This window comes from Salminus brasiliensis, chromosome 16 (genome assembly GCF_030463535.1).
Source record: "Salminus brasiliensis chromosome 16, fSalBra1.hap2, whole genome shotgun sequence".
Taxonomy (NCBI): Eukaryota; Metazoa; Chordata; class Actinopteri; order Characiformes; family Bryconidae; genus Salminus; species Salminus brasiliensis.
Genome location: NC_132893.1, coordinates 27,671,782 through 27,696,918, shown reverse-complemented (window position 1 = coordinate 27,696,918; position 25,137 = coordinate 27,671,782). Strand labels below are relative to the sequence as shown.

The window sequence follows — 25,137 nt, the reverse complement described above, 5'->3', positions numbered from 1 at the left end:
TTATCCTGTAGTGTCCTCTAGCATAGCAATGCATTGGTCATACTCATTGCTTCGACCAAATTTGGATCATATATTGTTTCTGTTCATCAGTGTTGTCTCACCATAGCACCCAGCTTGCATTACACCCATACTATACGTCATACAACCTTTTAGAAATCCGACGGGCGCTGTTTAAGCCATCCAGGTGGCTAGCCTAGCAACTGGGGGTGTAACGGTATGTGTATTTCTAGCCAGAGTACAAGAGTCCTGGTTCGGTGCACACAGTCGCATGGAGAGTACACGCTACACGCTTAGGATAAGTATGGTCATTTCACCAGCACATGCTTCCCAGAAACCAGAGTTGGGAACTCTATTGGGTTTAGGAGTATTGCTGTGATAACTGTAGTCTTGTTTGCCCCCTCTTCCCTTCTCCTGCCACAATTAGAGAGAGTGACCCAGGCGCCCATTTTCATGTCGCACTGTTTGAAACGACTGACATTAAACAAGTATTTTACTGATATTCTGGCTTTAAAATCTTATTTCAACTCGTGAAATCCTGGTGGATTGGACAAGGGCAATGCGTCAGCATTGGCATAGGGAAACATGCTAATGTAAATGTTGGCATAGAACAATGATAATGTTTACACCTTACTGCTTAATTAACATAATGCAGGCTGTAGAGGTGACTTCACAACACTCCATGGAAAAAACTATATTTTGCACAAGTGTCAGTTCAAATTAAAAGAAAAAAAATGTTTCTTGAGGGTTTTCTTTTACCGTTCTCGACCCAAACCATGAGGTCCAGACCATGGTGTGAACCGAACCATGACTTTGGTGTACTGTTAGACAGCTACTAGCTGCTGATTTATAGACTAATAAATACAACAAAGCTAGCGTTAGCTTTACTCCTAGCTCAGCTGTCAAATAAGGTCAATTTTTGTGGTAAAGACACAATTCTGTTGAAGAATGCTTGTGAAGTACAGAACCATTCTGATATAGGGAGGGAGGTGTTACCCACTATAAGACAACTGGTTTGGTGTCTATGAATATTTAAGAATTATTCATTGACACTACACCAGATTCACAAAATAATCAGAATTATGTAAAGGCAGAAATATTCAGTCGCAGCACGTATATAATTCATTATAGCTGATGACTCATTGTTTACACTTCCAGTCTCTATACAGCATGTGTGTCTTGACTGCAGATGTGTACACCATTCATGTTTCCTTCCTTTGTCTTGCAGGTCTGAGGGGTGGCTTAGTGAGGAGCACCAACGAGATCCTCTCTGTCTCTCTCAGGATCTCCTGTCTCTCCAGTCTGAGAGCCTGAGAGAACCACCAGCCATCCTGCACCGTCACCACTGTCCACTCTGCTGAGTCTGCTGAGGCTAGCCCACCCATCCGCAGCTCTTCCACAGAACTCGCCATAGCCTCTACACCCAGCTGTGCTCTGCTTCAGCCCTCTGTGGCCCCCCCTCAGCCCCCTCCCTCCCCCCTTCCCGCGGACACTGGCACAGCAGCACTTTAGGACTGTTAGTCATGAGTGAATTCTGGTTGTGCTTCAACTGCTGTATCGCCGAGCAGCCACAGCCGGTAAGCCAATCTGCACTGACGAATGCCGTTTGTGCGCAGGGTTCACCGGACGTGGGGTCCGCAGCCTCTGTCCCCAGACACACATTCAAACCACAGGAAGCAGGAAGTGATCATTGTGTCTTTTGTTTGCAAGCGACACCTGTGAATTCATGTCTACCGCAAGGGCTCGTCTTGCAGGTTGCAGAACAGAAAATCATACTTCAAGCAGCAGTTTTGGCATTAAATCAGATTTACACATGTGAATTAGCCATGAGGCTGATGTGGCTAATGTAGAGTAGAGATTTAGCATGGTACACACTGCATGTCTGAGTTGTGTTATTATCCTGCAGTGTCCTGTAGCACAGCATTGCATCCGTCATCCTCATTGCTTTGATAGAATTCTGATGAATTATTTATTATTGATGTTTTTGTTCATCAGTGTTCTCTCACCATAGTACACAGCATACATTATGCACATACTGCTGGGCGAAATGTCCTCAAATTATTTTCATCATTAATTGAACACTGAATCCTGACTGCGATTTACTGAACAGCGGACTCAGCATTTTCCTTTAGTAGAGGTAGCTTGAGCTGTTCGGTCGGCTCAGTGTTCTCCTCCGTGTTGCTGGCATTTCGTAGATAGGATCAGCCAGAATCACATGATTACACACGTTAGTGTGAGGGGAGAGTTGAATTGCTGAAAATTGATTATTGTCATAATAATACTGGTATTGAAAGAATGCAAGTAAACAGAGAATCCCACCACATCCATACAGTTTTTAGAGTTTTAGAAACTTCACTTCACATACAGCTTTCATATTTATTTATTTATTAAGGGAGATATTTTACGTATATTTTTCTTTTATTAGTAAGTTGTTTCAGGCTTTAACTATTGTAAAGGATCGATGGATAATCATAATTCTAATTCTAATAATATTAAGAAGAAAAGACATTACATTAACACTCTATTATATATATATATATATATATATATATATATATATATATATAATTTTTCAGCCGTACTTGTACGTCATACAACCAGTAGGATTCCCTGTGCTGATCAACCAGTCCTGACTGCTAGCCTAGTCACTGATCTATAGGCTTCCTCAGCTGTCAAACGAGAGCTTTTTCTTTTTAAAATTCTTCAGTTCAGTTGAACAATGGCTGCTGTAAATGCTGGAAGAGACATTGATGGGAAAGGAAGGAAATCAGATGGCTGTCACATGAAAACCTTGCATTTCCATCATAGCAGTTTTTACATAGTGACTGGTGTAGAGGACAGCGGGAACCTAATAAGGCCGCAGACCAAAACGTCTACTCTTTTTAAAGGTATATAAAAGATATTTTCGCTGTCATGCAACCAAAAAAACTCATATCTCCAAACGGCATTAGGGAGGGTAAAAAAACTTCTTAACTTTTAATGGAAGTCAGTGTAAAAAAGTCATTTTGGAGCATTTGGTCCATGTATTTTTTGCCACAAAGTGAAGACAGATTCACATTATGTCAGAAAATGGCTATACAAGGTTTTTGCGTGACAGTGGTGAGTCCAAACATCCACCATCCAGTTTTTCACACCTTCAAGATATATAATCAGAAGGAGGCTTTCCTAGTCTTTAAACAAGAACCTCTCCCTCTTAAGACTACTCCAGCACTGCTGACCCTGCCGGTAGGAATCTTTACAGCAGATAGAATAATGGCAGCATTTTTCATTCTGGCCAAAATGTTCCTTTCATTAAAATAATCGTAACATTTTGTGCAACGATTGCTCTTAAAGTAAGGATGCAAGTGTGTATGTGTGCGTACATGCTCTTGTTTTTATTTACACTCCAGGGTTGAGTGGTTGGCAGACAACATATTAGCTGTAAGCTACATTTATGTCTGTGTGTGTGTGTGCATTTGTGTCTGTCAGTGTGGTATTTTTCTTGGCAGGGGCCTTAGCTGAGTGTGAGAATGCTAGCCTCAGGTCTGGGCGTTCTCAATCACCACACTTCCCTCGAGATAGATGCTGTCACAATGCATCGGGCCCTAGTTTGCCTCCTCTGCCCAAAGACAGATAAGATTCCTATAAAAAGCCCTGCATGCTCTCCCCGACACAGCACTGCTAAAAATAACCAAAAAAGGATTTAATGATGAGGGTCCCCTTCACAAGAGCTTTGCGTTTCCAGCTTCACTGAAACCAGGTCTCTTTTGCTGTGTGTGTTTTGAGACAGATGAGTGTGGCTTGGGCTTAGTTTGCCCACTGAGTTTATTGAGGTCTGAGCTGTAGTACTTCATCTGTAGTACTTCATTCATATGCAGTAATTCACGTAAACGGTCTCAGTGTCTCAGGACAGATGGAGTGAATGCTTTCTGTAAGCTAAATCTACATCTCAGAGAGTGTGTGTGTGTGTGTGTATGTCTGTTAGGGTGGTGTTAGATCCTAGTGTTTTAAAAATATTCTTCAGAAAATCGTTGGCACTGATAATGAATTCATCCACCTCATGGTCTGATTGGACCTTAAGCGTGTTGGTGGTGACCGTTTACATGCCGCTCCGCTATACTCTGATACTCTACATATTGAGCGACCACATGGAAGAGATGAGCTTTGCCGTTTGAAGCCTTTTATGGCCAAAGCATGTGAGGAATCTGGAGCACTCTCTGGCTTCCATAATGAACACTGATGAACCCAAAAAGCTTGGCTTAGCCCTATGCTGTCTTGCCTCATTGCAAAAAGCGATAATGACTGTCCACCTGTTATTAAGCTGCTTTCTAGCAGGGCTAATTAGCCACTGAAAACTGTCCAGATTGGCTTTCCTTTGGTCAGGCATGTCAGAAACATTAGCATGTCCTTGAAAGGGGATGTTCTGGTAGTGCTGGGCAGTATACTGTCTACGCTGGTATAGCTTGATATTGTGATTTAGGGATGTGTTTTTAATTGATAATAGATTTAATAGATAGATAATTATTCTGTTTTTATTCTAGTTTTAATTCTGTGTTGTGCTTTTTGTCCAGAACCGGATAAATTACCCGTAATGTGTGTTAATAGCCAGTTTCCTTTCTGTATGTGTACATTTTAAACAGTTCAAAGCTTAAGGGCCGTTTTTTCTATATTTTAATATTGCCCAGTAACTACGTTCAACCCTGCTACTTCAAACAGCCAAATTGTAACGTAAGTGCACTACATTTGGACCAAATGTGTCAAGCAGGCATTTAAACAACCGTGAAGCGTAATGTATAGATCATATAGCGAAATACTCTCTAATGTATGTGTCTGATTCATAGAATTGGGCAGGCTTATACATGAAGAAATCACTTTAGGTCTCAATAAGATAAGAAAGCTATAGTCCTTCTTTATAGTGAAACTTTCCACTCTTACAACAGCAGCCTTGCCCTGTACCTGCTCTGTTGAGGTAATCATTATTGGCAGTGAAAGTTGGGTGTGGAATTCCCCCATTGAATTTTGCCCAGTACTTTTCCAGTAGCCTATTGTCACGGCTGCATAACGCCGCAGCACTGCGGAGGGCGACGTGTTTCAAAAGTTTAGGATGCTTTAAAAAACGCAGCCTTTAAATTATTCATTAGCGCCCACAGTCTGGCTGTGTGTTTTCCCCCCGATCTCAAATCGGTGAGTAATTTCGGAATATGGGTTCATTAAATTAGGTCACACTTTCCCTCAAGCCAAGGGTGTGCGTGTGTGTATATATGTGTGTGTGTGTGTGTCCCAGTTTAGACCTGTCATTTGCTCTCTGATGAGCTGTGACATTGCAGGCTAAATGAATTAGCATGGTGCTGAGCTCACTCGCACATGCTGTGGTCAGGTGAACCACGTACTTAACCCTTCTGATCTAAATGCAGCCTCATGTTTGAGCTTTTTAGGAAAATGCAGCTGTTTTAAGATGCACCCACTGCTGACACAGATGTGCAAATGCACACACATACATGCCGCTTGTCTAGTGCCTGTAGAGAAGTACTGCCAATAGAACAGGGCTCTCTGAAGGAGATAAACATGAACCTACTGGCACCATGTCAGGCGTGGGCTTTAGGGGTATAAAGTGGAACTGTGTTCTCTGAAGTATGCTATATTATTGCTGTCCCAACAAACTTCAAATCTCTAAAATGGTAAAAGATCATGTTCCTCTCTTCCCTTTAATGCAACAGAAGTTTATATTTTATGCCAATTTGGACTATTTCCGTTGGTCCATTCATCAAGAAATGTCCACACGAACTGTGTAAAGACATAAAAATGAGGAGAGTTATGAGGTTCACATATGAGCGAGATGATGTGTTCTACTTAAATATATTCATTGATTTACTTGTTCAGTACAAACAGTGAATAGGAGCAGTGTGTCTGTGTTGCTTCAGCCTGCTGTTAATAATAAACCACAGTTTAAATGGTCGTCTAATAATAAATTTCAATTTATGGTTTGTTTCAGGATTGCTCCCACGAGAGTGCTCAGGTCAGTGTGGAAAGTGAAGTGAAAAAGTAGGGCAGGAACACTGGCTGACTGGCAGTCAGATGGTGAAGCTGAAACTGATATAATTAACCGACATTCATGGGACCTGATGCTGACCTGGAACTTCCTTATGGCTATTGGATGTTTTTAAAAGGGAATTAAAAGAGGATGTAATTTAAGGTCGTTATATGTGGAGCAATTCTGTTATGTTTTGGCGCTAATGTCTGTACTGGCATTGCCGACACTTTTGGAAGAAAGCCTTGGGTTGCCAGCTCCACCGCATCACAGCTAACAGACGCCTGTGTCACTTATAAAGTACAGAGAGAAGGTCAGCTGTGCACTGAATGTTTAGATGGATTCAGCAATTTTTTTGAAGTAGAACAGACCTATAAATGCATTGTGTTCCTCTGTGGCTGATGGCTGTACAGTGTAGTGAGAAAGGTAAGCGGTTCTCCACTATGGCCCAGGGGTCAGAGGTTCAAATCCTGAGCCATGCCGCTTTACCACCAGAGTCCAAGAGGGCACAATTGGCCCTGCTCTCTCCGGGGTGGGTCGATGGCATGCTCTCTTCCTTCATCACTCTTAAGCAGTGTTGGCCTGCACAGATGTCTGTTAGCTAGTGCGGTGGAGCTGGTGACCCAACGCTTTCTTCCCAAAGTGTCAGCTGAAAAAAAGGCTGGCTTCGAATGTATCAGAGCCTGCTAGTGTCGGGAGCATTGCCAGTGCTAGGAAGAGTTAGGAACGTGGGTCAGTTGGGAGAAAAAGGCAACACTGAGGTAACGTATTGTTGAGCTTAATATCTGTAAATCTATGATGGCAAATCTTGGGGTCACTTAGAGTAACGCAGATTACAGCTGTTAGCAAGCAGAAGAAATGAGAGAGAGGTCAGTGGCCAGGCTGCTTTGAGCTGACAGAAAGGTTACTGTATCTCTACTACTGATAACCACTCTGTCTAAATTTGTGGTGTGCAGAAAAGCGCCTCAGAATGCACAGCATGAAGCATATCCGCCCCAAGACCTAACAGCAGCAAAAGACCAGGTCAGGGTGCATGTAGTGTTCCCAAAAGAAAGGTGCTTAGTCAGTATATATTATATAGTTGCTGTCACACACAAACCTTGTATTTTTGCTAAATATGAATCTGTCGGTTGTCAGTCATTTCATCATGTCAGAATTTTAAAATGTGTGAACCTATAAAATGATTCCAGAATGACTTGGAATGAAGTCGTTTTACACTGACTTCCACTGAAAGCTAATTTGGCCAATTTGGAGATACAAGGTTTGTGGGTGACTGTGACAGTATAATTATTTATTTTGATTTCTCAGTGACCTCATAATTCCCAAAGATTCACTGACATTCAAGGGGAATCATGCGCACTACATTTGTCTGGAAGAGTTTTGTTTTAATACAACGTTCATTTTGCTGAAGAAATCCAGCTCAGATGGGCATGATGCCAAATACAGAATGACTCATGACTTCAGAGGTCTAATACAGCAAAGAGTCAACACTCTGTATGCACCGAAGTACCTCTACAGGTACAGTTATAAGCATGCAGCCCAATGCAGTGTAAAGACAGGTGGCACGCAGCGTCCGCTAGGCCTTTTCTCTGTTTGTTGACAACAGGCATGTAGATGATCAGGCAGTAATGTTGATCCAATCCCTGTTGCCCTGCATGATGTCACCTTCAGCACTGCAGCAAAAGCAAATTCAGAGGTGTTTTGCTGAAGTCTAGGTGCACTTTCAAATAAGCCAAATTCTGCACTAATGAGCTCCGTGAGCCAGGAAACAAGAGCTTGCTCATGTGTTGTGTGGTGAATGTGTGTAAACGGTTCGGCTGGAGTTGTATCTGCATGTGATCTCAGAGGAAGAGAGAAGGAGTTAGCTGCTCTGGTTGGGTGTGACGCTGCTTTGCAGTCAGATGGATAAAGACCAGATACTCTGTATGTGTGTGTGGGGGGGGGGGGGGGGGGGGTTGCAGCGATGGAGGGCAGGCTGCGGTTGGCTGGGTGTGACACTGCTCTGCACTCACTGCTCTTGCACTTGGCTGGTCTGCCGATTTTGATTTCGAGAGAACTGTAGGTGAGTCATCCGTTGGCTCGCTACAAGGGCGACAGAGAGAGAGTGAGCCAAAGGCAGCAGTAAAGGATCCGCAGGTCAGCATTAGTTCAAGCGGATGGTGGCTGAAGAGCTGACCTTTCTCTGCCTGTGCGGCGCTGAGGAGCGGCTGGGGGCTGTTCAGGCCATGGCTGGGTTTGTGGGGATTTGCTGTGAATTTACTCTAATGAGGCGTCTGGTGTCTGGTTACAGTCATTTTATAATAGAGAGGAACTCTGACCTCAACAATTCAATTCCTCTGTGATTCTTCGGGACATTATTTGATGATTAGTGTAGAACGACAAAGACAAAGACAACCATTAGTGTTGGACACAGATGGAATTTGGCTTTCGCCATTGCTGCGGCGCCCAGGGAGCAGAGAGGGTGAAGGGCCTTGCTCAAGGGCTGAACAGTGGCAGCTTGCCGATCCCGGGTATCGTACCCACAACCAGGACATCAATAGCCCAACGCTCTAAACGTTTTAAAAAATGAGCAGGTATGTGTTCAGTTCCGGTTCAGTTTGGTAGTTGGTAGATGAGATAGCCCAGTTTGTTCTCAAGGGAGCAGACAACAGAATGTAGAGGAAAAACCTAAGCTATTAGCCCAGCGCAGAGTTTGATCTACCCTTCTGCTGACACAGACACAGGAAAAGCCGAGGTCATGAGACCTGGTTTGTGTAGCCTCCCGTATTCCCATAATGGGAAAAATCTGGAGGTGATGAGCTGCTCTCCAGCATCATCACCACCATATTCTCCTCAAGGCGCAGTCACCCTTTACAGTTTCGGCAGATCTTACTAGGGCTTTTGCTAGAGGGCTGGGCGTGGGGGTGTAAATATAATCAGTCAAAACCTTTACAGAACAAACAATTAAGGCTTTTCTTTTGAAGGAGGAGACAGCTCTATTTGAGGTTCACAGTATTTCACTTCCATGTACCAAACTCTTATTATTCAACTATGCCAAGGAAAATACAGTCTGCTGTTCTAGGACCTCTTTAAAATGAATACATACATTTTTGGAGCATGAGAGTAGCCTGAGTAGTTGTATTTGCCCAAAATAAGCACATACCTAGTGATTTTTGCTAAACAAGGCTGAGGAGCCCAACCTCTTGCCTACCTATCATCTCTGCAGTTATGGGATATATTCCTGTAGCCCTCAAAGGCACAGGAGGGCAGCTCAAAGGGCCGCAGATTTTCTGTGGCATGTATATGGATGTGGAATTCAGTGTTTGATAAAGTTGCTGGAGTCTGACTGGGTGTAAAACAGCAGCACTAGAGAGAAGAATCATCAAGTTTAAAAAAGCAAGCATTTTAAAGGCTGGTCTAGATGCTAGGGATTCTGCATACGTGCCTGAGTGCTTTGTATTTGGCTTTTTTGGTTTTCGCGAGGGCACAACAACCGCATTCTGGATTTGTGCAGCAAATCCTCCAGTGCAGCAAAGAACCCTTTCCATCAGTGCCAGCGACTCAAGCCAGAAACTCTTAGAACATGTTACCACCAAAGTATTAGAATATAAGAATACAAATTTTTTAGATATAAAAAAGACACTGGTTCAGAAGGGCTCTCGAACAGTGAGGGCATTAAAGATCTCAGCTGCACTAAGCCATGGCATATTTTTCGCTGGAGATGTCAGAGGGTTCTGCAAATGTCGCTGCATTTATGAACTGCTTCATTGAAGGGCTGTGCGCCAGACACAAAGGTTAATAGGCTAAATTTGACTGCAGGCTTCAACAAGGATCGGCTTGTTGTGGGGTGACATGCTCACAATGGCCGCGCTGCTTTAGGCGGGTTTCCTCTGTAGTTCCCCTTTTGGACCTATTTGAATTCCTGCCATTGTATAAATGAATCAGCTTCCTCGGAGATGAAGTGTACCATGTGAGAGAGCCGCAGTTGCTTTGCAGGCGTGCGTTTCCCACTCATGTTGTTTTCCTGCTCTCAACAGGTTGAGGAATTGTTGCGTCTCAGTGTCGGGCTGATGAAAGTTTAAAAGCTGTGTGTTCTGCAGGGTGTTTTATGTGTTCTCACACATCCCCAATGTCATGCCCAATCCAGACGGAGCATTGATTTTTGGTACCGTGTGGCCTTTATTTTGCATGTGTCTGTGTGAAGGAATCAGCAAATTCCCAAACCCCCCAAACAGACACTGTGATTTCCCCAAAGTGACCTCCCTCGGGTGCTTTTGGTCCACCACCGGCTTTTAGGCCCTCACCAGATTGTGCTTGGCTTGGCGGAACATTCGGTCCACTATGTCTTTCTGGAAAAAAAAAAAAAAAAAAACACCATGGTGGGCTAATGTTTCCATGTACTCTTTTAAGAGCTATACAGTATGAATGAGTGTAACAGGGTGTCCCTGCAGAGAGGGACTCCATTCCCCCCCCTTGACCTGCAGTTCACCCCTGGCAGTAGGAGCTTCCCTCAGGGCCAGATTGGCATGTTGTGAGTTGGTACTTTACTGTAAAAACATTGCTCAGCTGGAGGCCTGCGCTTGAAGCTCCGATGGGCGGACTAAAAAAGGGATTTGACAGCCTTTTGCAAAGCCGCTTTTATTAAGGCGAAGTCAGGGGGGGGGTCTGGATTGAGTGGTGGGTGCAGAAAGCACCTTGGCTCGGAATATCCCTGAGGGTCTTTCACATTGGGAATATACTGACTGTACTGTGCCACTGAAGTTAATTATTTGATACTAGATGAAAACAAAATAGAGGAGAGTTAACACGAGAAACCAGGCGAATGTGTCTTAGTTTTTGGAAAGCGCTGTGTTTGCTAGTTCCAGGTTGGTTAGTTAAACGAGTGCTCCGTATATAGTTTGCTGTTGTTTGTAATGGTGAGAAATGCAGCAAACTGGAACTGCATGAAGTGTAATAAGCAGTGAAGGTTGGATTTGAAATTAAAATGCTAGTTAAATAGAATTACCTAGCACACTGACTGTACCTGAGTTGTGCTCAGGTAAATGTATTATCACACTCCGGATGTGGCACGTCGCATCACATAGCGTCCTAAAATTGCTATTCTATTCAGTCCAGTTCCAGTTTATTTGTACGGTGCTTTTCACTACAGGCATTGCCACAAAACAGCTTTAAGGAAATCCAGGTCTAAGCCTCTTTTAAGCAAGCCAAAAACTCTGTCAAGGTAAAACTCCCTTAGAGGAAGAAGATGAAAACCTTGTAAGGGCCCAAAACTCAAAAGAGGAATCCAGTCTCCTCATGGTCGACAGCAGATAGCACAAGAAATACAAGAAAGCAGCTCTAATCACGGCATACAAAAAGCAATGGAAAGTAAAATGGAGAACTGTATCTGTTGAGAGAACCAGCCATGAGTTATGTAGGGAAATGGAGAATGGACGTAAGATCATTTTCAGTATTTACTCCAATGAGAGGTGATGAAGCTGCTGTAGAGTCAATGCAGGACAGCCCAGTTAAGGTCATAGTGTCCGACAGATGACCGGTGTCAGGCAGTTTGACTAGGATTAAGCTAACTACAGCCTCTACTTACACTCTGCATTTTCTTAAAATATAAATCTCCCAGAACCAGATCCAACTCAAAACCCAGAGTAGATGATTTGAAAGGCTATCAAGTCTAAAGTCTTCAGAAAAACAGCCAAATGCAAATTGTATCTATTCTCAACTAATGTTTCCTTTTTTGGGGCTCAGAAACAGTCATTTTGTGATGATTTTGTTAGTTGACTGCTAACAAAATTTGATTCCATTAAATTTAGTGTAGAATGAATTTGAGCTTATTGTGCATCAACACATCGACACATTCAGTGTGGTGTAGCTAGTAGCTATCCTATCTTCTGCGTGATGCAACGTCCAACGTGAGGAGGCCTTACAGTGGACATCCACTTACAGCTTACCATCCAGCTGTAAATGTAAAATCTGCCTTACTACACATAGAGAAGAAAGCAGATATACAAAAGAGTGTGGCCACTGCATTGTGTTTAGTCGGTGAAATGAGTTTTATCGCAAACATTAAACATTAAACTTTTTCCACATGCAAATGTGCTATACAGAGCTGTTGACAGTGGTGGTCTGGAGGGAAGGCATTGAGTTTGGTGAAGTTTACATCATTCAAGCCATCATTCATCATCAAAGACATAAAGAGATTGCTTAGGTAGTGAACTTGTGAGCTTGGATGATGTCCATTCTGAAAATGCACTCCTAAAAATGAATGTGCTACAAAGGGTTTTTGAGCAATGCTGTAGATGAACTCATTTTGGTTCCATAAGGAATCTTGATTGTAGTGGAGATAAGTGAGCGTGAAGAACCTTAATATTCATCCTTTAGGTCCTAGGTCCAATAAGAACTTATTTACATCAAATGATGGTTCTTTAAAACTTTCGAAGGCTCTTCACACTCACTTTTACAAATATAATTTTTTAAGGGAACCAAAATGTGGCATCACTCAAAGAACTGTTTGTAACATTAATTAAAGCAGTAAAAAGTCTGTTTGTGAGCTTTGGTGTAAAAAACAATTGTAATAAAATTTCTAAAACTTTTACTACATCAGATATGTTAGTTATTATATCTGCCATAGCAGAGATCTGGTGCAGCGGAATGCAGCATCAGAAACTACAGGCGGACTCTTAGACTCGAGCCGTTAATGTAATTTATCACAAAACAATAACATATCGTTAGGTCGTCCAGCACCCACCCATGGCACCTCATAATTCCAGATTCCAGCCAGCATTCCTCATTCCTTTGCATACCATGGGAGTGCACTCACGCTGCAGCCGTCCTCTCTGCTTTATCTCTGGAATTGCATCAAATATTTCAGAAAAAGAAAAAGAGCTTTATGAGCTTTATCCAGGGATCTTCTAGAAGCTGTCAGCTCTGATGAAGCTCTCTCAGCTGAAGAAGCAGACCTTCACCTCCATGATAAATTCAATGCTTTCACCATCTCTACTCCATCCTGCTGGTTTCTATGTCCAGCGAATGTGAATTTAGAAATGGGGCAGCTGTAACTGTTATTTAGAGTGCAGCGGGGGAACGGTTGTGGCATTACGCGCTCGGAAACTCCCAACTGCAGGTCTCACCATTCCATGACCAGTGAGGTGTAAGAAGCCACCTCCTTGATCGCTGCCCGCCCGTCACCATAGCAACAGCTGTACGGGGTTGTGGGCAGTGACTGACTTGTTACTGAATAGCAGAAGGAAAAATGGTGAAGGCTTCTGATGAAGGCTTGTGCTGAGGACTTACTTCGAGTGATCAACGTTAATCTGTCAAACACATGAAGCGAGAGAGGCAAAGCCGAGGCGGCATGCTCCTCAAGTTACGTTTTGAATATTAGGTGCCACTGCGCTTAGACTTATAGCCGTTTGCTAAATATGTCTGACGAGGCTTGATTGTGCAAGCCTCATTTGTCCTGTGCCAGTGTTTACCTAAAAAGGTCAGTGAAGGGAATAGAGACACTTACATAAAACATAGACTATAGGCTTCAGCACTGATTGGACATGTTCCCTCTATAAAGGGTCAGATGTCAGTGAGTTGTCTCATTGGGTTTGTCTGTTTCACTGATATTAAAGCTGTTGTTTCTGGCTGGTGTTTGAAATGAGGACAACCTATGGAATCATTCATCTTTAACATATAAACATTTGATGTTCAACAACTTTAGGAGATGAAGGTAATACTACCTGCTGGTCTATTGATGACATTTTAGGATTGTTGGGAGACTTTTGCACTCTGCTCTTGGGCTGAACTTGCTAGGACGGCCTGACCTGGCCATGTTGGCAGTTGTTTCATTCGCAAGTTATTTAGTGGACAGTGGAACTGTGGCTGATTTCTACGTGTTCTGAGATCTTTTTAAACCCCTTTCCAAACTCCTCTGCATCTACAACCTTCTTTCTGAAGGCCTCCGAGAGCTCTTTGGATCTGGCCATGGTGATCTTTACCACTCATATAAACCAGGCTAAATGTTTAAATAAGACAGGCTCCTCCAGAACCCTCTCTAACCATGTTCTGATCATCTGCAGCTGATGTGCTGCACCTGATTTTAATTGTAGATTAATTAGATTGTAATTGTATTTAGGCAGTAATACATGTGGAGGTGTCGCATTTACATTTACATACATTATTTATTACATTTTATACATTAGACATTTAATAAAATCTACATTTCTTTAGTTGTACCTCCATCTCTCAATATTGTTAAATTAAGGTGTCCTTATTTTTTTTTTTTAATTTGACTGTAGACAGTTTTGGTGTAGGCGGTTAAGCTATCTTGGCTGAGGTTTTGTCCAGCAGGTGGTGGTAGCAACAGTTGTAGTTCAGGCAGCCTGTCCTACTCATTGTCCAAATCGGTGCTGTAGTAGAAAAACAAGGCCGTTTTTCTCAATACAGTCTGTCGGGTGAATGTGTTATAATCTCACTTGAGCTACTTTGCTAAAGCTCTGTTTTCCTGTTCTTTCCACAGAAGCGGCGGAGGCGTATCGACCGGAGCATGATTGGCGAGCCCACAAACTTCGTCCATACGGCCCATGTGGGCTCTGGAGATCTGTTCAGTGGCATGGACTCTGTAAGTCTTAAGTGGTGCCAAAGAGTGCCAGTAGTATTAGCTGTATTTTAAAAGTATTAATCAGGCACAAAGCAACTACTGAAGAACGTTAGAGAACATTGTCGGTTCTCTCATATGAGTGTTGTGCATATGAGAACAGAAATACTGGCCTAGATGATTAAGTTTCTTTGCCTTTTTTTTAGGTCAACTCAATTCAGAACCAAATGCAGTCAAAAGGCGGATATGGGGGAGAAGCCATGCCCATTAATGTGCAGATGCAACTAGTGGACACAAAGGCAGGATAATGTGTATCTTTGGGAGGTAAGACCAATGTTGAAATGCCTCTTCATGTTAGATTGTTTTAAGTGAAGAAAGCTGACGCAGAATCTATAAATACACCAATCAGCCATAACATTAGTACTACTTAGTGACAGCAAGTGAACAGTTAGTTCTTGAAGGTGACAAACGGGCAAGCTTAAGAATCTGAGACACTTTGACACTTTGTGATGGTAAGACAACTGGGTCAGAACATTTCCAAAACGTCAGGCAGGTCTTGTGGGGTTTTTTCTGGTCTGCAGTGGTCAGTACCTACCAAAAGTGGTCCAAGTGGTGAACTGACAACAGGGTCATGTGCTCAGGACTAAAAGGATCTGATGCCAATGTCTTAGTGCCAGATACCATGGGACATCATGAGGAGTCCATGCTTTGAATGGTCAAATCTGATGTGGAAGTGCAGTCTATGTATGTGTAATAGTTATACACTGGGAGTCCAAACGTATATATACCATATCTTGTTGGTTCATTTAAGAGTCAGCAAATGAGGGATATTGCAACAGGACAATTCTAGACAGCCACACAGATCATTGAAAGTAAAATTCAGACACAAATTAAAAACCATTGCGATCTGGTGGGGCTGTGTTGGCAAATGTGTAGAGAAAGAAAATCCAACAGTTGTGGATGGTGTGTGGGCAGCGGTGAAGAACGTGTGGGAAGCAGTTCTCCAGGCTTTCCTGGAGAGGTATTGTGCAGCACAATTTGCTGCTTTGCTGATTTTCCTTCTCAAACACTCCTGGTAGGTTTAGTAGGTGTGTTTAAGCAGAGAAAGCACCAAACTGTACAGGACATTGGTCATCTACGAACCATTTAAATAAAAGAAACCCAGTATATAAGCTAATCTAAACTGTTATTACCACTTTGGAGTAGAAGGACACGCCCATTGCTTCTGACTGCCTTTTTGACAGTGTGCTGTTCATCAGCATCCAAGTTCTAGAGTCTTGAAGACATCCTCAAAACATCCACACACTGCACTCTCGCATACGTTCTACCATTTCATTGCTGTCCCCTTCTTTTTCAATAGGCCTCTCGCGGATCAGCGTCTTGATTCCGACACGGCTCGCCTCCCGTGGTCTCCGTCCACCTGCCTTCAGTGACTACTCCCAGCCTCCCCTCTGTTCTCACCCAGCAAACACATGGACAGTCATGCACTCCATGGGAATGAGGATGCCCAGTCCGCGGCCATCAGTCCGCTGGACACAAAGCAGCGCTTCAGTGTCGTCTCCACCCCATACCGGACGCTCGCTCGCTCGCATGCCCCCCTCCACCATCGCCATCCAGCCCTCCTAGCAGTGCAAAGTGTAATCCTGCTTTCTTTGTCTGTGGTTTGCCGTGAACAGCTAATTTCTGAGCACTCCTTTTTGAAGGTCTGGAACCTACGAGTACAAAACTGTTTGTTTTCGATTGAATTTTGTTTCACTTCTTTTTTTTAGTTTCCTTCACAGACAGACTTTGAGTTTGAAGCTTGGCGCCAAAGCCGCCAAAGATGTTTGTATAAAAAGGGGCTAGCTATGGCCGTGTGGTGCCAAAACGCTTGTTACAATGGAATGATGACTCTCTGCTGACAAGAAGTACCTTCTTCTTTTTTTTCCTTTTTTTTTCGACCTAGGCACGATTGATTGCCGTTTTTGTAGGAATCGTTATTGTTACTTCGCTGTTTACATCCTTCCAGTTCACATTCCTTGTATTGTTGGTTTTCCTCGTGATAATGATATGATTCGAAGAACAATGACTGATGTTGAAATGCACAACACTGGCATTTCTCTCACTGTTCTGCTGTAAATGTTTTTCATAAACTTGATATGAAGATGCTCAAGCTATAGTCGTATGCTGTACAGTTCATGTGGAAAATAAGACAATGTAGTCTATGTCCTAATGCTTTATGCTAATGTGGCGACAATATTTATAAGATTGTGAAAGATCCTGACCACGGGCCGACTGACTCTCCTCGTCTCCATTTAATTACCAGTTTTATTCCCAGTCTTCTATGAAAGACTAAAAAATACACCCTCTCAAAGCAAATAGTGGTCTTTTGGAGTAAATGTATTTAGGTAATATCCTAATAAATTGAGTCACTTTTTGAACAAATGCCTGAAGGCTGCCCTTTATAAGACAGAATGACCTCTTGGTGCCACAGCCTGCAGATATTTGCTCAGGTTAAGAGACTTATTTTTCTAACTGTTTAAAACAATGATATAGAAATTGTATCAAACTGCACTCATTTCTCAGTGGAACCATAGAAATTCTAAGATAATTCTGCAGCTTGTTAAATTCAATGGTTATTCGACCATTGTGGTGGCAAACGGTGCAGACTCCAAGTGTCTAAAATGTCACTTTAAAATTTCACTTCACTGCATTCATGTTTTATTTCAGTTTCAGTTTTTGTTTTTCAGTAATGTCAGTATTTTAGCCAAATTTACCTGAAATATAGAAAGGGAATTTAACTAACTGGTCTTCTCTAAGCTAGTCTTTCTTCTTTTGAGATATCCATACAAGTTGTCATTTAAAAAATTACTTCTCCAACACCACTGACGAAAGATCTTGTGAAATTGTTCATATTTAAGTTCATATTTAAATAATGTAATAACAGATGCATTTGTGCCATTTAAACTGGAAGAACAAGCATCAAAGCTGTTGTTAATAAAATAATACTTTAGCACCTGTGAAATCACTCCTGTGACATGCAAGGTTTTTCCTTAATTCCAAAACAGAACACCAAATAGCAATTTTCTGTGGACTTCTAAGTTTTGAGGCACCATTTGCTACCGCGATGGTAGAATAATGCTACGGTGTATACATCTATGATCCTATAGCAAAGCTGTTTGTACTGAATGTCAATGGTGCAATCAGTTCCAGATAGGCGTAGTTTTCTAGCTGACTTGGACCACTTAATCAGGATGAACATATCTCAGAATGGAACCGTGCGTTTCAGTGCAGCGATCCATGGAAGCCAAGCACTCACTCACGTTTATGAGAAATGAGAGAGAGAGAGAGAGAGGCCGTACAGTGTAGGAACTAACAGCTAAACGTATGTGTGTTGGTCCCAGTTGTCCTTTGTCTTCTTCTCAAGTGCTTTCTGTTTGTATATACTGTATGTTTTGTGTGCCACAACCTGATCCTAATTTATTTTCCTTTTTTTTTCTTTTTTTTTGGTCCATTTTTAATGTCATCTTTTTTAAATGATTGTCTTATTTGATCTCACTGTTGTCAAAATGAATCATTTTGGCAGTATTGTTTAGCTAGAGCTGGATGAGGAGGAGCATGCTCCTGGCACTCGTGGTGTGGAGGTGCGTTCGAAAGATCAGCAGCCAGAGACTTTTGACATCTAGAAAGATGGTAACGAGAAGACCGACTTGATAGCTTATGAATTTTTTGCAATATGGTGATATTTTGGCCAAAGTGGCATCATCACTGACATGCAATACATAACAAGGACTCTACTCTCAACCTGTGTTCACCGCAAACGGATTTCATCATCAGGGAGTTCAACAAAACCAACTGTTCTTTTTGCCGCCATGACATATTTTTGTACACTCCTGCTTGTGTTCTTTCGCATCCTACGTTGGCTTGTAGATGACCAAATGTGTTCTGTTGAAATAAATATTTTTTCCATGTTACATGACTTAATCTATGGATGCACGTTAAATCACACAATGGTGGAAACAGTTGAAATGGAATGTGAGAGCCAAGAAATACTAATTAATGGTAAAAATCACATTATTTATTTTTTTAATGGTTATACTTCATTTATTAGAAGAGGTCAGCTGCAGCTAAGCATTTTAAAGTTGTGAGTTGGAAATCATGACATTCTCCTGCTGTAATGTGGAGTATTTCCAAATGAAATACTCTTTGGCAGGGGGTCTCTGAACTAGTGGTAGAAAGGGAAGGGGAATATGTTTTTAAGGGGCTTTCCCACAGCAAATGTCCTGAGGTGCCAGATTAACAGACATTTACAGCTACGTTTTTCAGGCATCACAACTTCAGTCCTCATTTCCACATATTAAAAGATCAGTTCTTTCCATGCTCTAATACTGTAGTTAACCAGAATCAAGACCAGCGTTAACTACAACAGCTACAGCTCGACTGTTCTCTTTATCTGTCATCAAGGCTCACATGTGTTCAGCACAACCCTGTGGTCCATGTACATTGTACAATATCAGTATCAGGAATGGAAACATCGCATCCATTACAGTGTCAAGCTATTCTGACAGCAAAACAAACATTACCCATCTAATATTTACACACTTTAGTTCCAAGGTAACCCAAAAGTTGTGTACATACCTAGGTGTTGAGTGGAAGTTTTATATACCTTATCATCTTCAGTCTTCAGGTGTGGTAGAAAGGATGAACCGCACAGTAAAAGAAAGACTCACCAAAGCAATGATGGAGACCGGAAAGAAATGGTTAGATTTACTGCCTGCTGTACTATGTGAAATTAGGATGTCACCCAGTGCCACCACTAAACTGTCCCCTTTTGAGGTAGACCATTTACCACCCCATGGGGTGTAGTGTAAGAATGAGCCTCATGTCTGCAACACAACTCACGGGACATTTTAAGTAAGGAGTTCACCTTCACCTGCGATCCTGCAATTCTGATGGATGCATTTTAAGGTGAACTAATTCAAACCTACACAACTGTGGAAGCTCACTGCTTTAAAATCCAAGTAGTTGTGCAACATATACACATATATATATATATATATATATATATATATATATATATATATATACGTATATTTATATATATACAGTGCACACACACACAAAGTTATTTTAAACTAGAGTGGATGTTGGAGTTGATGTTAACTGTTTAAAATGTATTTCATTGATTTCATTTTATATAATAATATTAACTATAATTATGAATTATTTATAAAATCTTAAAGTAGTGACTTCTTTAGTGGGGTGGATGAGTGCTGCCGATCTAATATTCCAAGAAATTGGTCCAGGGTTTGTCCAACATAAAGATCTGACCTTCCAACATTTGGATCTACTCATTAATTGCTAGAGTGGCAGGAAAAGTCCAAACAAGGCTACAGAGACTTTCATTCATTTTTCTTGGAATTGATGAAAAATGGTGAAATTCGTCCAAATTCCGTATTCTAACCCCTACAAACATTTCCCAGAATGTGCTCCAGTCTCTCAGCCTTCTCAGCGTCCCAGCTGTAATTGGCAGTGTGGTGGACTAAGGTTAGATAATCAACACATGACACAGTGACCCAGAAAAGCAGCATAAGCAGCTAATGCAACAAACTGACCACCTCCACCACCTCCACCACCACCAGTGTCACACCCACACAAATAACATTAAGGAAGGAATTAGTGGGAGAACAAGGTCAACAGTCAGTGGACAAGGAAAATGTGTGACAATAACACACTGTGGAGCAAAGGGACAGACCCTGCATGTGTTAGGATTAGCTGCTCATTCCTGTTATCTCTAATATTAAATAAAATATCTCAAATACTAAACCAAATTCATCCTCTAAGGAATTCAGTGTGGCATCAAGAGTAATAGCAGCAGCCTGTTTACGTGGTACCCCACCCTCCATGTACAACCTGATCATTTACATTTCGCAAAGCTGCAAGCTGGAGCTCCCCACTGTTGCTAGGCAACCTGCCGGCCAGCAAATCAAGTGGTTTCGTTGATGACGTCTTCCTGGCCGGTGACTGGCTCTTGAATGGAAAGAAAAGTACTCAGTGTTTCATGAACAGATCTGCTGCTGTGGAAAGACCTGGGGCTGTACAGTAGCCACCTTTATTTCTGAGTTAAGCCTCTGTACCACAGCATCACTAGGAAGTTACCAGACCTTCTCAAATCTGGCTCCCAAGACACACTGCCTTAGCAGTCTACTGTTATTCCTACCAGCTGTAGTACAGCCACACCCGTTCTGTTGACATTGCAGGAAGGCCCATGCACAATGCTCTGTGAAGGTGAATATGGAAAGGGGGTTGCTATGGGTGTGTCCACACACAATGCACATACAGTCAGGCAGAATGGACTGGTTGTGAGCTGAGCTCAGGTTTGTACAGGTTTGTACAGAGACCCAGTGGGGGTTCCCGAAATGGCCCCATCATTACAGCCCACCTTGATCTCACATTGGTCCGATCTAAGCTCCATATGCAGTGTACACCCCAGATGGGGCCCATGTTTAACCCCTTCTGGCCCCATCACTGATCCTGGTGAGCATCCATATGTGGGACCACCGTGGAACTCCAGGACAAACCTTTCTGTTTCCCAGTTGGGCTACCCATGCAAGCCCCGCATGCACATGTTAGCTGGGGTTGCTAAAACCCTGCATCTCTATTTTTGCTAATTTTTACCTTTTGTGTGTCGACATTTAATGATGATTGGACCGAGAGATGATGGCCGGGAATAAAACACTGACTTCCATTGAAAGTTGGATGATCACCACATCAACTCATCCTCAACTCATCCCAAAAAAGAGAACACCGTTCCACTGCCCCACAGCTCGATGCTGGAGGGCGTTATGCCCTGCAAGCCCACGCCTGGCATTAGGCATGGATATAGGTTCATGTTGATCTGCTCCAGAGAGTCCTATTCTATTTACAATACTTCTCTACAGGGACTAAACAAAAGTAGCTGAATCCATTCCTTAAAAAGGGGTGTCCACAAACATTTGGACATATTGTGTAAAAAAAGAAAGAAAAGAATTTTAATCTGTTGACCATCAGTTTCTAACATAATCCCATTGTCTCATTGCATTAAGGCAGCATGTTTCTGCGCTGTGGATCTGCTGGGCCGTTTAATGGCCTTGTCAAGGGTTTAATGTGGTGCATTAACACAGACACTGTGCTCACGTTCTCGGACGCACCCTCTAAACACTCTTCTGTCCATGTTGTCTTTTTAAAACCACTATTTTCAAGCGTGAAACTTCAAACATTGCCACTGTGAAGCCTTCTGTATTCTTCCAGTGCAGAAACTCCCTCAGGTAATGTTGGCTTTGGCACACCTGATTGATGAGATTTGTTATTCCACACGTCAGGGCCTGGAACAGCTGTTTGAAGGTTAGGGAGGAAACAGAAATGCAGTATAGTAAATACAGAACACCAGTGGCCTACAGGTACTAGCTAACATACCTGCAATCAGTACAGCACCCTGTGAAGGACGACTACACAGGCTTCACCAAACCAGGAGCCAGGAAAACTCAGAGAATCAGTGAAATGATCATTTCTGTTCTGATGTCTTCAATCATGAAACATTGCTATTAAAAAACCCAGAATGCAGGTATTCCTTGTACTTCCTCTCTCCAGTTCAGGTGGAGGTGTGATGCAGGGACATTAAATGGCGCCCCTTGGTGGACAAAAAAGCGTATAACGCAGGGTTATTAAAAACCAGGCCGAAAAGACACTGAGAAAGGTCTTGGGTTTACATCCACTCTTTTTCCTCTGAAGAAGACAAATAAATAAAGAAATAAAGAAATAAATACATACATACATAAACAAATGAATAAATTAATAAATGAATGAATGAATATAGGAAAGCATATTGTCACTGTCAAGCATCTCCAAAATGACAGCTTTACAGGAGAAGGAAAAAACCTTTTTAACTTTCAATGGAAGTCAATGTAAATAGATTTTACTCATTTAAAAAGATTGTCATTTTGGAGTGTTTCTATTGGTCTATTCATCATGACATTATGAAAAAAATAGCAATTTACAAAATGTTATTCCACATATTTCTTATTACATTTTTAAATTGTATTTTATATAGAAATGTTGTTATTATGAAATATTATTCTATTATTATTATTTGTTATTGTATGTTTTATTTCTAATCTCTACATATTTCTAGTTTTGGACCTTTATTATTTTGTCTTCTATCTTGTTTTTATATAATTGGATGGTCTTCAAAGCACTACTTAGTACTACTTCAGAAAGCGATTGAAAGCGAATATATAATAAGTAAAAAATAATCAATGTTAACATTTATGAACAAATAAACTAATTAAAAATATTAAAAGGAAAACACTCAAGATACTGGAAGATTAAGGCAGTCTAAAATGAGCAAACAGATTTAATTATTAAGAAAAACAATAAAACGGAAGACAAAAGACAGATAGTAGTCCTGTGTATGACTCTATATGTGGCCAATAAGCTTTGACATAAATAATAACCTGTACAACTGAGCAAGAATTCAGTTCCGTACATTTTTAATGGTCGTATTACATCATAGAGATTATACATACACAGTTAAGGTGTGATGTATGTATGTGTCAGAAAGCACAAGCGCCACATGTGACACTGTGTGAATAGAAATCACACCCGACGCGGCTCATGGTCATGTTTTTATCCTGTTAGACCTGAAGCACGCCAGTGACATTTTATATTTTATTAATGTGTCTGCATGTGATGACGTGTTAAACCCATTTCATCAAAGTTACACAGTGAAACCATACCTGAGAAAACTGGACCAATGAATGAGTCACAGTGTGAGAAAACCGCATGGGAACTCCCGATGTGGAAATGGGTGAAAAATGACTTACTCTGCCCTGTGAATCAGACTACTGTAGCCCTCCACGCATCATTATTATTGCTGGGCTTTTCCTCATGAAATCTTCACAGAGATGCTGGTTGATGTCAGCAGGGAAATCAGCCTCATGTCATGTCAGGAGTTGAAGTGAGAACTTCACTGAAGCTCACAGCAGTTGCAGTCAGAGGAACTGCGAGGACATTACGCCATATGCGAGTCCACGCCCTGATGCCCCACCCAGGATTACACCATGCACCATCCTGCCCCCAACCTGAGTCATGGCCACACTGGGACAGTAAGTTTACCCAGTAACCCAAAGGGGGATGGGGGTTGACAGAGGTAGTAAGGTCTACTGTGAGCTCTCAAACTCTCTGCTAGAGGCAGTGGGCACACACCCGGTGGGCAGACACCCCAGTCCCCATCCTGCCAGGCCAGGCCATTGGGGTTAGGTGCCTTGCTCAAAAGTGCAGGAGATCAAATCTGTTGGTCCAAATCAGACAGTAAGTGCAGGGTGCAGCGTGTGTATGCATGGGGGGAGGTGTGATGAGGCAGCTGAGATAACTTGTGGACTGTGGACAGGTTTGCTGTGCTATTGTCTGTTCAGCAGCCTAACTGCTTGGGGGTAGAAGCTGTCTCGGAACCGGCTGCTTCTGGTCTTTTCATGCTTCTCTACCTCCTGCCGCTGGGCAGCTGTGAGAACAGGCAGTGGCCTGGGTGGGTGGAGCCTTAATAATCCTCCTTGAGCGGCTGGTGTATAAATCCAGAAGGTTTGGAAGTTAAACCCTGATGATGCGCTGGGCTGTGCACACCAACCGTAGCTGTTAAAAGGACATTATTCCACAGGGAATGCTTATGAGAACAGCAGATTTACCAGGGTATCCTGTTTGTATCCTGCTTTCTCAGACAGAGCCTTGCTCATTAGCTTCAGAGGTTTCTCACCTGAACTTGCAAAGCATTTTATCTTAATGACGACATCCAAGCCAGGTCTGCCTCACCAAGCCATTGATCTCTTTAGAGTTCAAATCAATAGTCATTTGTTTTCCTTACCTAAGTGATGTATTTTAATTCACACACACTGTGTGTGTGTGTGTGTGTGTGTCTGTAGTAAGAAGTGAGGGCCTATAAAAGACCAGAGATGCTAACACCAAATCAGACTGTATAGTCACACTTTAAAGAATCACAATTATGAAATTTCAGAGCACAGTTTATTTTCTAATATTTATCATATTAGCAAAATAAAATAGTTATTTTTTAATTCATTTTTTGTTAAATTATTTTTTATACGTTAGCAAATAAATGGTAATAATGATTTGACTGTGTAGAAGTCTCTGTAGACAATGTGATTTTTAAGTGTTTATATTTCTATTTATTTATAATTATTTCTATTTATTATATTACATAAACCTTTATTTCCTGGGGAATTTCCTTTATTTCATGTGGATTTTTCAATGTGATCTATCTATAATTTGTATTATTATTATTATTATTATTATTATTATTATTATTATTATAGTTCTATATAGTTTAAAATATTAGGTTTAATAATAATAATGCCAGCAATATTTATTATTATTATTATTATTATTATTATTATTATTATACTATTCTTCTTCTTCATATTATTATTATTATTTCAACAACAGTATTGTACAATACAACACGTGTTGTGATTATTATTGTTATTGTTATTGTTATTATTATTATTATTATTATTATTATTATTATTATAGCACTACTATTCTTCTTCTT

General features: G+C 41.6%; 1 protein-coding gene across 2 annotated transcripts in view; it reads left to right on the top strand.

The window, feature by feature from the left end:
- cdc42se2 (CDC42 small effector 2) overlaps positions 1–18,514 on the top strand; it is a 45,744-nt gene extending 27,230 nt beyond the window's left edge. For both annotated transcript variants that reach the window (XM_072659333.1, XM_072659334.1), the window contains exons 2-5: positions 1,226–1,574; positions 14,484–14,585; positions 14,768–14,885; positions 15,922–18,514. In XM_072659333.1, the coding sequence (XP_072515434.1) occupies positions 1,521–1,574; positions 14,484–14,585; positions 14,768–14,869 (258 nt within the window). In that variant the 5' untranslated portion in view covers positions 1,226–1,520 and the 3' untranslated portion in view covers positions 14,870–14,885; positions 15,922–18,514. The remainder of the gene's footprint in view (positions 1–1,225; positions 1,575–14,483; positions 14,586–14,767; positions 14,886–15,921) is intronic.
- Positions 18,515–25,137: the final 6,623 nt, after the last annotated feature.